This window comes from Pseudophryne corroboree, chromosome 1, assembly GCF_028390025.1.
Source record: "Pseudophryne corroboree isolate aPseCor3 chromosome 1, aPseCor3.hap2, whole genome shotgun sequence".
NCBI lineage: Eukaryota > Metazoa > Chordata > Amphibia > Anura > Myobatrachidae > Pseudophryne > Pseudophryne corroboree.
Window position 1 is genome coordinate 841,766,172 of NC_086444.1, and position 15,016 is coordinate 841,781,187.

Consider the following 15,016-nt stretch of genomic DNA (forward strand, 5'->3'; position numbering starts at 1 on the left):
ACTGTGGGGGAATTTGTATACCTGGCACTGTGGGGGCATTTGTATACCTGGCACTGTGGGGGAAATTGTTTACCTGGCACTGTGGGGGAAATTGTATACCTGGCACTGTGGGGGCAATTGTTTACCTGGCACTGTGGGGGCATTTGTATACCTGGCACTGTGGGGGCATTTGTATACCTGGCACTGTGGGGGCATTTGTATACCTGGCACTGTGGGGGCATTTGTGTATCTGGCACTGTGGGGCATTTGTGGATCTGGCACTGAGGGGGCATTTATATACCTGGCACTGTGGGGCATTTGTGGATCTGGCACTGTGGGGGCATTTGTATACCTGGCACTGTGGGGGCATTTGTATACCTGGCACTGTGGGTGCAATTGTTTACCTGGCACTGTGGGGGCATTTGTATACCTGGCACTGTGGGGGCATTTGTATACCTGGCACTGTGGGGGCATTTGTATACCTGGCACTGTGGGGGCAATTGTTTACCTGGCACTGTGGGGGCATTTGTTTACCTGGCACTGTGGGGGCATTTGTATACCTGGCACTGTGGGGGCATTTGTATACCTGGCACTGTGGGGCAATTGTTTACCTGGCACTGTGGGGGCAATTGTATACCTGGCACTGTGGGGCATTTGTGGATCTGGCACTGTGGGGGCATTTATATACCTGGCACTGTGGGGCATTTGTGGATCTGGCACTGTGGGGGCATTTATATACCTGGCACTGTGGGGCATTTGTGGATCTGGCACTGTGGGGGCATTTGTATACCTGGCACTGTGGGGGCATTTGTATACCTGGCACTGTGGGTGCAATTGTTTACCTGGCACTGTGGGGGCATTTGTATACCTGGCACTGTGGGGGCATTTGTATACCTGGCACTGTGGGGGCATTTGTATACCTGGCACTGTGGGGGCAATTGTTTACCTGGCACTGTGGGGGCATTTGTATACCTGGCACTGTGGGGCAATTGTGGATCTGGCACTGTGGGGGCATTTATATACCTGGCACTGTGGGGCATTTGTGGATCTGGCACTGTGGGGGCATTTGTATACCTGGCACTGTGGGGGCATTTGTATACCTGGCACTGTGGGGGCATTTGTATACCTGGCACTGTGGGGGCAATTGTTTACCTGGCACTGTGGGGGCATTTGTTTACCTGGCACTGTGGGGGCATTTGTATACCTGGCACTGTGGGGGCATTTGTATACCTGGCACTGTGGGGGCAATTGTTTACCTGGCACTGTGGGGGCAATTGTATACCTGGCACTGTGGGGCATTTGTGGATCTGGCAATGTGGGGGCATTTATATACCTGGCACTGTGGGGCATTTGTGGATATGGCACTGTGGGGGCATTTATATACCTGGCACTGTGGGGCATTTGTGGATCTGGCACTGTGGGGGCATTTGTATACCAGCACTGTGGGGGCAATTGTGGATCTGGCACTGCACTATTGCGGGCATATGTCTGTGTATCACGTCCCATTTTAATTGGCCACACCCATATTTTTGGCAGTACCTCTATGGGACACTCTCTGTCTGATTGGTCGCCAATTGGCCCCGCCGGGAGTGCACACAGACGCTCTCATTCTACAGAATGGGGCGCGTGCGTGTCCACGCCCCTTTTCAGGAGCTCGCGCGCTTAGTTACAACCTTTATTTTTCCATACCCCCCACTTCAACATTTCCACTTCAACCAATGGTTGTGTGTATTTTAATACAGAATGATGTACACTTGTATGTTGTTATAATATTAATTATATTTGTAAGAGCATAGACTAAGAAGTAGGAGGAGTCGGGAATAGTAAGGGGAGGAGTCAGATGCTGACACCGAGGTGGGCCTGTGTGCTTCAAAAATGCCAGGGCCTATTTTTGGTCCCAGTCCGGCCCTGCCCAGAACTGTACACAATATTCCAGGTGTGGCCGCACCAATGATTTATACAGTGGCAGGATTACACTCTCACCCCTTGTCTCCAATCCCCTTTTAATGCATGCTAACACCTTATTTGCTTTTGTTGTTGCATTTCGACATTGCGTACTGCTACCAAGTTTATTGTCGATAAGCACTCCCATATCTTTTTCAACTTTTGTTATCCCTACTTTTTCCCCATTTAGTTTATAGGCTGCCTGATTGTTCTTAGTCCCAAAGTGCATAACTTTACATTTGTCTGTATTGAACCTCATTTTCCATTTATATCGCCCAGACCTCAAGTCTAGATAAGTCATTCTGTAGATACTCAACATTCTTGTCTAAATGAATTACTCTACATAGCTTAGTATCATCTGCGAAAATTAATACTGTGTTTTCCAGTCCCTCTGCTAGGTCATTAATGAATATATTAGACAACAATGGTCCGAGTACTGAACCCAGTGGTATTCCACTGAGCACTGAAGCCCATTCAGAGTACATCCCATTAATCCCCACTCGCTGTTCCCTATTGAACAGCCAATTTTTCACCCAAGTACAAATAGTGTCCCCTACCCCAAGCTCCCTTAGTTTGAGAATTAGTCTCTTATGTGGGACTTTGTCAAAGGCCTTAGCAAAGTCCAAAAAGCATGACCCTGATCAATGTTATCGCTCACTTTTTCGCAGAAGCTTATTAAGTTAATTTGACAGGATCTGTCCTTCACAAAACTATGCTGATTGCTAGTAATAACCTTGGAGGTATCCAAGTACTCAAGTATGCTGTTCCTTCCAGTAATTTCCCCAATATAGATGTCAAACTTACCGGTCTATAGTTATCTGGGTGAGTTTTAATACCATTTTTAAATATTGAGACTACCTCTGCTATACGCCAGTCCTTAGGTATCGTTCCTGATCTAATTGACTCTCTGAAAATCAAATATAGGGGTCTCGATATCTCTAGTTCCATAAGAACCCTGGGGTGGAGTCCATCCGGCCCAGGAGATATATTTATCTAAATTTAACTTAGTTTCTCCCGGACTACATCCTTGTTTAACCAAGTACCTAGCATCGGGTCATTTTCGTAGTTTATGTTATGCTCTACTCTCATCAACCTGTCCTCATTCGTGAATACTGATGAAAATAATTTATTAAATAAATCTCTATCATCATTAATCAAGACATCCAACTCGCCCTTTAAAGGTCCAATATTCTCCCTTTTTAACCTTTTTCCATTTATGTACTTAAAGAACTTTTTGGGGTTTGTTATACTCTCCTTTGCGATTTGTTTTTCGTTTTCTATTTTTGCTGCTCTGATTTATTTTTTGCATTTTTTGTTGCATTCCTTGTAGAACTGAACTGAAATGATTCCACCATTCTGTCAGAATTAAATGCTTTGAAAGTATGCTTTTTTATCCATTTGTTCCTTGACCCTCTTATTAAGCCACTTCGGTTTGAATTTCCTACTCCTGTTTTTGTTGACTTTGGGAATATACAAATGAGTGTACTTATGGAGCGTAGTTATAAAAACATCTCACATTTCAGCAGTATTCTTACCATGCAATACAATTTCCCAATTGATGTATACAGAAAAGGAATGGATTACAGCGCTAACACAACTGGTACTAATAATATACAAATTTATTAATTTAAAACAGACTGATATAATATGTATCAATAAAATTCATATAAAAGATGAAAAACGCTCATAGACCAATTCATGGATGTGAACTAAATACGTCAGTGATGACCTTATTAAAACAGTCTACGGTCCATATAATAATAATTGGACGTGATAACTGATTTGTGCCAGGACCAATAATCAATTACCCATCAAGTGTTCCAATGCGTGGATCCTGATCCGGGTCTTCACTTGTGGAAACGGATTCTGGTTCACAGTCCTTTTAAGTTGACACTTTCATGTCCAACGCGCTGTGTTCCATTGAAAGATGAATCCTGAAGAAATTGTTTAAAAGACCAAGGCTGGGATCGGGATCCTGGTTCACCAATTGCATACAGATGGGTATGTCCTGGATCTAAGGTCCAATAGAGCTGAGTTTGATGACATCCAATGGTCAAGAGCAGTGTTCCCTGACGCGTTTCGCCGCTCCAGGCAGCTTTCTCAGAGGGTAATGAGTGTTCAGATTTTACCCCTTTTTTATAGGGGAAATGATGTCATCAGTCAATTAACATAAATCATCAATTATGATCAAACATTAAAATTTCAAGTTTTCAGAAAGCAGAAACAGCAGAGATTACTAAATAAGAACCTTCATAAATAGACATTCCTAAAATTAATCATAAATCCCTTAAAAAGGACTAAATTGTAAAATAAATTAATTCCCTATTCCTGGTCATGTGATCGTTTTGCCGATCACGTGACGCTGCTCACGACAACTTCCTGTATGTCTGTCTGTTTATAGGAGCAGCCATCTGTCACTCCCCTACTCCCGCCTCACTAATGATTCATACAGGTCTAAAACCCCGGAAGTGAATCGTTCTCGTAGTTCCGGGGCCTTCACTTCCTGTGCGGCCGGTTGCTAAGTGACAGAGCAGGAAACAGGAACATCGATCGAAAAACTCTTGGCTACGTATACAATTTCCGGAAATAACCTGTTGCTATAGCGACAGGCCGGTGCATCTTAGTGTATTTTGTTAATCACAATCACACATTTATTTCGCATATCGGAAGTGTCCCGTTTTCTTTATTTACAAGGTCGTTAATTCACGGGCTTCACTGATTGGTGGTATTCATCATTTTGTAAGAGAATTCCATAAGTACTTTAGGTGGAAAAATTCTTAAACAATATAGTCACCGGAAGTGACGGTTTCTATAGCAACAGGATCAATTAGACATAATGTGTGTCCTAACCAGATCAAAGAGGCAATCTTTGTCAAAAATAAAAAACATTAGCTACTCATTCAAACTTATAGCCAGGTCCAGAAAGACTCATATAGAACCCCTAAATCCAGTCCCTGATTTCACTATCAAATTTAAAGAGGCGCTCGTTTAAACATAGGTGGAAGTGTATTAATTCTAGATATTGGTTCCACCATATCATCAGAGGTATAGCAGAGACTAGTGAACTCAATCAAGAATTGCATTGAGTTCTAAGGCCTCATTGAGACCCTGTGGATGCAGTGTGTTTAATTGGAAAGTCCAATAAATCTCTTGCTTACAGAGCCTGGCAAATCTATCCCCACCTCTTTTCGTTATTGGAATATGTTCCAGTCCAATAATTTTTAGTGATGCTGGGTTGCCCTCATGATGTTTATTAAAATGCCTGGGTACACTATGGTTGGTCGCTTTATTGATTACATTCCTCCTATGCTCCATAAATCTTATTTTTAATGACCGGGTGGTTCTCCCCACATATTTCAAATTACAACCACATATCAAGAGATAAATAACCCAACTGGAGTCACAATTAATGAAACTTGCAATAGTGTGGTCTTTTTGTACCCATTCTTGTGGTAACTTTAAAGTTTTATTTATTGTATGTTGACAAGTGGTACACCTCATTTTGCCACACTTGAAAAATCAAGAGAATAAATGGAGATTGTATTCAGACCTCCAATTATACTAAGGAGGTAGGAAGTGGGACTTATTTGCACTTTAATAGTTCCCACTATATGCCTTGGAAATTGAATATCCCAAAAGGACAGTTCATGCGTATTAGACGCAATTGTTCGTCAATAAGTCTCTTTGAGTCACAAGCAACAGTTATGTGGGAAACTTTTAGGGCTCGGGGCTACCCTGAATCATTACTAAAGAAAGCATACGATGAGGTTCTGTTAATGGACCAAAGTGAGATGTTAAGACCTAAATTAAAACAAGAATCCATCAGTAATGAGAGGGACTTATCGTTCATCTCCACTTTCAATAATCAATCGGGGGAGATTAAACGTATTATTAAGAGAAACTATAACGTTTTGAGATATGATATGGTTTTGAAAGACTGTATCCCCATTGACCCGAAATTCACGTTTAAGAAAAATAAATCCCTTAAAACTTTACTTGCCCCCAGTTTCTTGAAAACCGTAAGAAAACACGAAGAGGGAACTGAAGGTCAATCTTGGTTACCAATTAAACAAAAAGGATTTTTCAAGTGTGGCAAAATGAGGTGTACCACTTGTCAACATACAATAAATAAAACTTTAAAGTTACCACAAGAATGGGTACAAAAAGACCACACTATTGCAAGTTTCATTAATTGTGACTCCAGTTGGGTTATTTATCTCTTGATATGTGGTTGTAATTTGAAATATGTGGGGAGAACCACCTGGTCATTAAAAATAAGATTTATGGAGCATAGGAGGAATGTAATCAATAAAGCGACCAACCATAGTGTACCCAGGCATTTTAATAAACATCATGAGGGCAACCCAGCATCACTAAAAATTATTGGACTGGAACATATTCCAATAGCGAAAAGAGGTGGGGATAGATTTGCCAGGCTCTGTAAGCAAGAGATTTATTGGACTTTCCAATTAAACACACTGCATCCACAGGGTCTCAATGAGGCCTTAGAACTCAATGCAATTCTTGATTGAGTTCACTAGTCTCTGCTATACCTCTGATGATATGGTGGAACCAATATCTAGAATTAATACACTTCCACCTATGTTTAAACGAGCGCCTCTTTAAATTTGATAGTGAAATCGGGGACTGGATTTAGGGGTTCTATATGAGTCTTTCTGGACCTGGCTATAAGTTTGAATGAGTAGCTAATGTTTTTTATTTTTGACAAAGATTGCCTCTTTGATCTGGTTAGGACACACATTATGTCTAATTGATCCTGTTGCTATAGAAACCGTCACTTCCGGTGACTATATTGTTTAAGAATTTTTCCACCTAAAGTACTTATGGAATTCTCTTACAAAATGATGAATACCACCAATCAGTGAAGCCCGTGAATTAACGACCTTGTAAATAAAGAAAACGGGACACTTCCGATATGCGAAATAAATGTGTGATTGTGATTAACAAAATACACTAAGATGCACCGGCCTGTCGCTATAGCAACAGGTTATTTCCGGAAATTGTATACGTAGCCAAGAGTTTTTCGATCGATGTTCCTGTTTCCTGCTCTGTCACTTAGCAACCGGCCGCACAGGAAGTGAAGGCCCCGGAACTACGAGAACGATTCACTTCCGGGGTTTTAGACCTGTATGAATCATTAGTGAGGCGGGAGTAGGGGAGTGACAGATGGCTGCTCCTATAAACAGACAGACATACAGGAAGTTGTCGTGAGCAGCGTCACGTGATCGGCAAAACGATCACATGACCAGGAATAGGGAATTAATTTATTTTACAATTTAGTCCTTTTTAAGGGATTTATGATTAATTTTAGGAATGTCTATTTATGAAGGTTCTTATTTAGTAATCTCTGCTGTTTCTGCTTTCTGAAAACTCAGCTCTATTGGACCTTAGATCCAGGACATACCCATCTGTATGCAATTGGTGAACCAGGATCCCGATCCCAGCCTTGGTCTTTTAAACAATTTCTTCAGGATTCATCTTTCAATGGAACACAGCGCGTTGGACATGAAAGTGTCAACTTAAAAGGACTGTGAACCAGAATCCGTTTCCACAAGTGAAGACCCGGATCAGGATCCACGCATTGGAACACTTGATGGGTAATTGATTATTGGTCCTGGCACAAATCAGTTATCACGTCCAATTATTATTATATGGACCGTAGACTGTTTTAATAAGGTCATCACTGACGTATTTAGTTCACATCCATGAATTGGTCTATGAGCGTTTTTCATCTTTTATATGAATTTTATTGATACATATTATATCAGTCTGTTTTAAATTAATAAATTTGTATATTATTAGTACCAGTTGTGTTAGCGCTGTAATCCATTCCTTTTCTGTATACACTGTACAGGAGATTGATTATCTCCAACCTACAGCAGCTAGGAGGAACCACTCTTTTCTGCGCCTGTCCATTATATACTTGTTATATAATTTTTTCTTCCCAATTGATGTCCCTCATTGCTTGTTTCAGCAATATGAAATTAGCTTTCTTAAAGTTAGAAGTTTTAGTTAGACCCTTATATTGTTGTTTTTGGAAGCTGATATTGAATGTGATCATATTGTGATGGCTATTTCCTAGGGTCTCCCCTACTTTAGTATTTGATATTATTTCCTCATTATTAGTTAGTACTAGGTCCAGTATAGCCCTATGTCTAGTTGGTTTCCCGATTACCTGGGACAAGTAGTCTTTAAGCATGTTTAAGAACCTATTACCCCTAGTTGTATTTACTGTTTTGGTGTTCCAGTTTATGTCTGGGTAATTAAAGTCCCCAACAATAATGACGTCCCCCATACCTGCAGCTCATTTGATTTGCTGCCAGAGTAGTAATTCGTCAGACACACTAATATCTGACGGTTTATAGCATGTCCCTATTAGAAGTTTTTTTGTATCTTTACCCCCACTTGAAATCTCAACCCACAATGACTCCACGTTATCTCCTGTCACCTCATAAATGACTCCCTTTAAATACGGTTTTAAGAACGGTTTAACATAAAGACAAACACCCCCTCCTTTTTATTAGTCCTATCTCTCCTGAAAATGGATAACCCCTCCTTGTTTGCCACCCAGTCATGTGAATCATCCCACCATGTCTCTGTAATGCCTATTATATTGTATTGGTCATTAAGTGCAATTGTTTCTAAATCCCCCATTTTACTTGTTAGGCTTCTTGCATTTGTAATCATACACTTAAGTTTGGTAATTCCCTGATCCGTGAGTTTTGTTGTGGATAACATTTCCTTAGGAATCTGAGTTTCCCTTAAATTACCATCGCTGACTATTTAAGTGAGGGTGTCTGACGTCAGCTCCGGCCACGATCAGCAAGAAGCAATCGTAGCAGCTTAGTAAGTCCTGGGCTGCTGAACGCACACTTGCACAGCAAATTCACACTCCCCCTGTAGGCGGCGACTATCTGATTGCAGGGCAGCAAAAAACGCAGCCAAGCGATCAGGTCTGAATTACCTCCATAAATCTGCAGATCTGCTCTAAAGTACCCATTGCAGCTCCTGTTTCATAAAATAATAGCAAATACACATGGCAGCAAATGCCATGAAGCTGTTAAATGCTTGTGTAGCAGGAAACCAAAATCCACATAAGTTATGATGTGGTGAAAATTCAGAAATAAACCCCAAATTTCTTTAGTTACAACAAAAAATAGCATTGGCATTTGCCACATGCATCATCAAAAGTGTTTAAAGAGCAAGTACAGCCATTATTAAATTTGGCAATGAGGTGGGTCTGTGCGATGCAAATAACATCTGCACTTCCAAGCACTTGTCCTTTGGACCTCCTCTCCAGTATCTCCTGGCATGTAGGTCCAAGTAGGCAAGTATGCTTTACAGCCTTTACTACATTTCTGCATACATGGAATAGTGGGTCCGTATGCAGTGGGCAGGGCCTATTGATGTGAAGAGCCAAGCCCTGTCCCTCCAAGCGGTCAGCGGCATCTCTTCTTCTCATGGAGAAGTGATGCAGCTGACCACATCAGGGTTTGGGATCTTTGGTCTGTTAGGCCCTGCCCCCTCCATATTGAACAGTAATTCCCGATATTATCTCCCCATCCTGCCCACTTTCCTATGTATAGTGTGGCATGCTGGAGACTCAGCCACTCTGTCGGGGGTGTTGGGGACTACCCGAAAGAGTCTTCTGCAACTTCCGATAGTAGGTAAGTATAGTCATGGCTGCAACTAGGGGGGTGGCACTAAGGGGGCACGTGCCCCAAGCACCAGATTTGATGGTGCTGTGTGTGTTATACACATATGTGTTATACCATATTTGATGGTGCTGTGTGTGCAGGAGCAGGGGTGTGAGCAGGGAGCAGCACATGGGAGACCACTGGCCAGAAGACAAGGTGGAGCGGGGTCCGGGATGGCAGCAGCAGTATGATGCTGAAGCAACGGTGACCGCACAGCTCAAAGGTGGGCAAAGCAGGGTCATAGCTAGCTGTGTGCCAATGGTGTCTTGCCCACAGCGCATATATACTGTAGGTGCACCATCTGGCAGCACTACCCGCACGGCCGCTCAATAGGAATTAATCTACCAGGAGGCACCCACCGCACTGCAGTACCGCACTAGTGAAGAAACTGGTAATAAACTACAGCTCCTAGCTGCCCTTGCTGCTGGAAGCACCTGGCAGCAAGGGCTACTGGTAGCTGTAGTTTATTTTCCAGTTTCATCACAGTCAGAGAGAGTGGGTCTGGCCATGTGATGCAGCCCTCACGCTGTTGCCGGCCTGACACTGCAGGAGAGGAGACACAGGGACAGCCCTTGCTGCTGGGAGCTGATCTCTCAGGATGTCAGGGGGCGGAGACAGAAGGTCCACTCCGGAGGAGTAGAGGTTACAGGAAGTGTGTAAGTTTGTCACGCTCTTCCTCATATCCCTCTGTATAGCTCTCTCCTTCATCCCTACCTCTGTATAACACTCTCCCCTCTCTTATCGTTCTTTTCTCTCCTTCTGTATAAAACTCTCCCCATCTTATCACTCAGCCTGTATAACACTCTCCCCTACCTTATCTTTCCCCCTGTATAACACTTTCCCCTATCTTATCTCTCCCCCTGTAAAACACTCTCCCCTCTCTTATCTCTCCTTCTGTATAAAACTCTGCCCATCTTATCTCTCCCCCTGTATAACACTCTCCCCTACCATATATCTCCCCCTGTTTAACACTCTCCCCTATCTTATCTCTCCCCCTGTATAACACTCTCCCCTCTCTTATCTCTCCTTCTGTATAAAACTCTCCCCATCTTATCTCTTCCCCTGTATGACAATCTCCCCTACCTTATCTCTTACCCTGTATAACACTCTCCCCTATCTTATCTCTCCCCCTGTATAACACTCTCCCCTACCTTATCTCTTACCAGTATTACACTCTCCCCTACCTTATCTCTCCCCCGGATAACATTCTCCTCTGTCTTATCTCTCCCCCTGTATAACACTCTCCCCTATCTTATCTCTCCTAGTGTATAACACTCTCCCCTATCTTATCTCTCCCCCTGTATAACACTCTCCCCTACCTTATCTCTTACCTGTATTACACTCTCCCCTACCTTATCTCTCCCCCGTATAACATTCTCCTCTGTCTTATCTCTCCCCCTGTATAACACTCTTCCCTATCTTTTCTCCAGCCTGTATAATACTCTCCCCTACCTTATCTCCCCCTGTATAACACTCTCTCCTTCCTCATATCTTCCTCTGTACAACACCCTCTCCTTCCTCATGTCTCCCTCTTTATAACACCCTCTCCTTCCTCCTCGCTTCCTCTGTATAACACCCTCTCCTTCCTCATCTCTCCATCTCTATAACACCCTCTCCTTCCTCTTCCTCTGTATAACACTCTCTCCTTCTCTTCTCTCCCTCTATAACACCCTCTCCTTCCTCCTCGCTCCCTCCGTATAACACTCTTCTTCCTCGTATGTCTCTCTGTGTAACACTCTCTCCTTTGCCTTCTCTCCCTCTATATAACACTCTTCTTCCTTCTTGCTCCCTCTATATAACACTCTCTCCTTCGTCCACGCTCCCTCATGTATAACACTCTGTTCTTCCTCATTTCTCCATCTGTATAACAATCTCTCCTTCCTCTTCTCTTCCTCTGTATAATATGCTCTCCTCCTTCCTTCCTCGCTCCCTCAGTATAACACTATCTTCCTCGTCTCTCCCTCTGTATAACACCCTTACCTTCCTCCTCGCTCCCTCTGTATAACTTCGCTACCTTTCCCACGGATCGTATGCACCACCCCCCTGCAGTGTCTCTAGGGAGAGACACTGATGACATGGGGGTTTGAGGAGGAGGCATTCCAGCTCACAGTGCAGCAGCAGCCCAGCGAGTCCGGAGACAGATCTCCGGTGACCTTTTCCCCACCTGCCATCAGTCACAGAGCTTGAGGTGGTAAGTGATGCTTAAAACAAGACTGTTATTTTATATTTCTCTACCTGGTGTAATGTGTAAAAGGGGGCTCTACCTGGTGCAATGTGTAAAAGGAGGCTCTACCTGGTGCAATGTGTAAAAAGAGGCTCTACCTGGTGCAATGTGTAAAGGAGGCTCTACCTGGTGTAATGTGTGACAGGGGAGCTACCTGGTGTAATGTGTAAAAGTGCTGTACCTGGTGTAATGTGTGTAAGTGGAGCTACTGTGCGGTGTAATTTGAGTAATGGAGACTACTGTGCAGCATAATATGAATTGTTTTTTTTTCTGTGGTCACGCCCCTATATTTTTGGAGAATGCCTATGGCGCGCACTGGCCTTGTTTTATAAATTGGGGGGGGGGGGGGGTGCCGATGCTGTTTCTTGCACACAGCGCTAAAATGCCTAGTTACGGCACTGGGGAAAAGACTGTGGAGGTGAGTGGGAACAAAGGAGAATATAGTGCAGGGGATGCAGGGACAATGAGCAGTGGCTGCGGGGACAGCGGGCATAAGGGAGATGGTGCAGGGACAGCATGGACACTGAGCAGAGGCTGCGGGAGAGTAGACATAATAGAGATGGTGCAGAGGGTAGCGGGGACACTGAGCAGAAGCTGCGGGGGAGCAGGCACAAGAGAGATGGTACAGGGGATGCCGGGACATTGAGGAGAGGCTGCGGTGTGAGCCGCCACCGCCGGGATAATAACTCATCTCCCCAGGGGCACTGTGTGTGCAGGAGCCGGGGAGGGGGGGGGGGGGGGTGCACAGCTGCGGGGAGCAGCACGTGGGAGCCCTAGACAGGAGATGAGGAAGATGAGGAGGAGCTGTGTCCAGGAAGGCAGCAGCAGTATGGTGGCGGTGACACTGCAGCACTGTGTCCCATAGGTTCTGTGCGGGGACTGTCCCTGTCAGCATTATGTATTCTGTAGTATAGATCCTGCCACTGCCGCATACCCCAAATTCCTTGTGCCTTGTTCAGCCTGCTCTCTGTTGTATACACTAATCACCCCCAATTTTCCTGTGTCAGTAACAGCCTCCCCACAGCACCCATACACCAAGAGATGTAATTGTGGGGTACGTACCATGGTCTGGGCCACTGCTATTACCTGACCACAGCCAGGGTGTTGCTGGCATTGGGGAGAGGGGGTCCTAGCATTGATGAGAGGGCGCAGGTATTTAGGGGATACCACAAAGCTAGTCACTCTGATACCAAATTGGGGGAGGTAGACGGCAAACAACCCTCGTTTCGGCCCTGGTATAATAGGTAAGTATGTTTATTCATTTTTCTGAACTAGACAATCTGACAATATTAATGTGTAAGTGATCTATAACAATCTACATGCCGACGCAGACATGAAGCAGGTAGGGCTGTATTTTTTCCTTAATTTGTCTTTCAACGTGCAATCTTGGAAATGAAACAGCTCATTTCCATTCTGCTTTTTTCTGTACTTACTTTCAATATAACAGTTTATATCACTTCATTTTTAGTCAAAATCTCTTATCACATCACATAATTGCTTTTGCCTCTGGCACTGAACAGGACTCAGAAAGCAAAATGATAATCCTACATACTGTTAGCCAGCTGAATATTTCAAACATGCTTTCATTTCCTGTGTTTTGTTTGCTACTTTATCAAAACAATCAGTGATTTACAGCCAGTATTTTAAGAAATTATTTACATACACAATTATTTCCTGCGCTGTCTGTGTGGACGAGATATCTATTTCAGTGTCCGCACTGTATAACAATGAGCAAGTAGCAGTAACTGTATTATATCCAATATCAACTACAAACATTATCTGTGTTTCATTTCAAGTTAGTGACCTTTATTCAGATGAGGAAAGTCTGCCAATAACTCTAACCTGAACTTTTAATGAATTTTCCCAAGCTGACATGCTGCATTAATCACAAATACACACTGGAAGTCACCCTGGTAATTTGCTGCAGCCACAATCAATTAATAATCAATTTCCCTATGTAGTTGATGGCTTCCTAACCAGGAATAGTTAGTGAAAGCAAATAACACAAACATGAGATTGTACATTATATGGGGTCAGACCTTTTCAAAGTATTTGATCTCATATTCCAGGATGATACCGTTGGGTCTTTCTGGTTCCAGCCAAGATACGGAAATGCTGTTTTTGGCAATTTTTCCCTTCTTCACGTGAGTGATAGGAGATGGGGCTGCAGGAACAGAGGAAAATATTTGTAATAATAGCATAAATGGTTTTCATCATCTTATATTGCTTTGGAATACAGTATAATATAAAATATATAGCTTGATCATTGTTGATCTGTACACTATAATCATGAGTTCTGTAACCAAGTTTTTTAGCTTTTGGGTGGCAGGGGGGAATGGAGTTAGCCATGGTGGTGGATAAAATCCAACCCTCTACGCCCCAGCACATTCTTCACAGAGATATGCTTTCCGAGAGGATACAGCCACAGTCATGAACTTGGTTAAGCCCACCCAATACCCTCTAGCACCTGGGATCATTAAGGGGAACATTTACTAAGCAGTGATAAGAGCGGAAAAATGAGCCAGTGGAGAAGTTGCCCCATCAACTAATCAGCAGCTCTGTATCATTTTATAGTATGCAAATTATAGATGTTACTTCAGTGTTGATTGGTTGCCATGTGCACTTCTCCACTGGCTCACTTCTCCGCTCTTATGACTGCTTAGTAAATGTCTCCCTAAGTGTCTCAGTGGCGCTGCTTTCGCTGTAGACCAGGTGCTTTTTCCACTGAAATCCAGGTTGACCTTAGTAATATCTTACAGAAGGAGGGGCATTGTTATATCTTACAATCTCAATTATTCTTTTCTAGAATTTGTTTGCGGTAACTCATATATGGGGGAAATGCAGTCACCAAGGCATTTTGCAACCAAATTTCACTGTAAACAAAGTATTTTTATAGAGGTGAGAGAAATCGATAGTAACTTATAGGGACTGATGAAGAATTGGAAGGAAATTGTGTGTACATTGCTCAAACAAAACTGCACAGGAAAAATATTGGAGTGTCGCACATATGTAGAGCAGTATGCATCTTGACATGAATGTGCCTCTGTATCAGTACAATATACACCTGGTTTATTAGTCATCATCATCCTGCACTATACTAGGAGCATATACAGTATACACCAGCTAACTGGCATCAGGCGTATGTAGGGTT

At 43.2% G+C, this 15,016-nt stretch overlaps 1 protein-coding gene across 5 annotated transcripts in view; it reads right to left on the minus strand.

The window, feature by feature from the left end:
- Nucleotides 1-15,016, minus strand: part of EPHA5 (EPH receptor A5) — a 438,408-nt gene that overhangs the window by 63,592 nt on the left and 359,800 nt on the right. For all 5 annotated transcript variants that reach the window (XM_063919908.1, XM_063919911.1, XM_063919909.1 and 2 more), the window contains one exon: nucleotides 13,905-14,029. In XM_063919908.1, coding sequence (XP_063775978.1) covers nucleotides 13,905-14,029 — 125 coding nt within the window. The remainder of the gene's footprint in view (nucleotides 1-13,904; nucleotides 14,030-15,016) is intronic.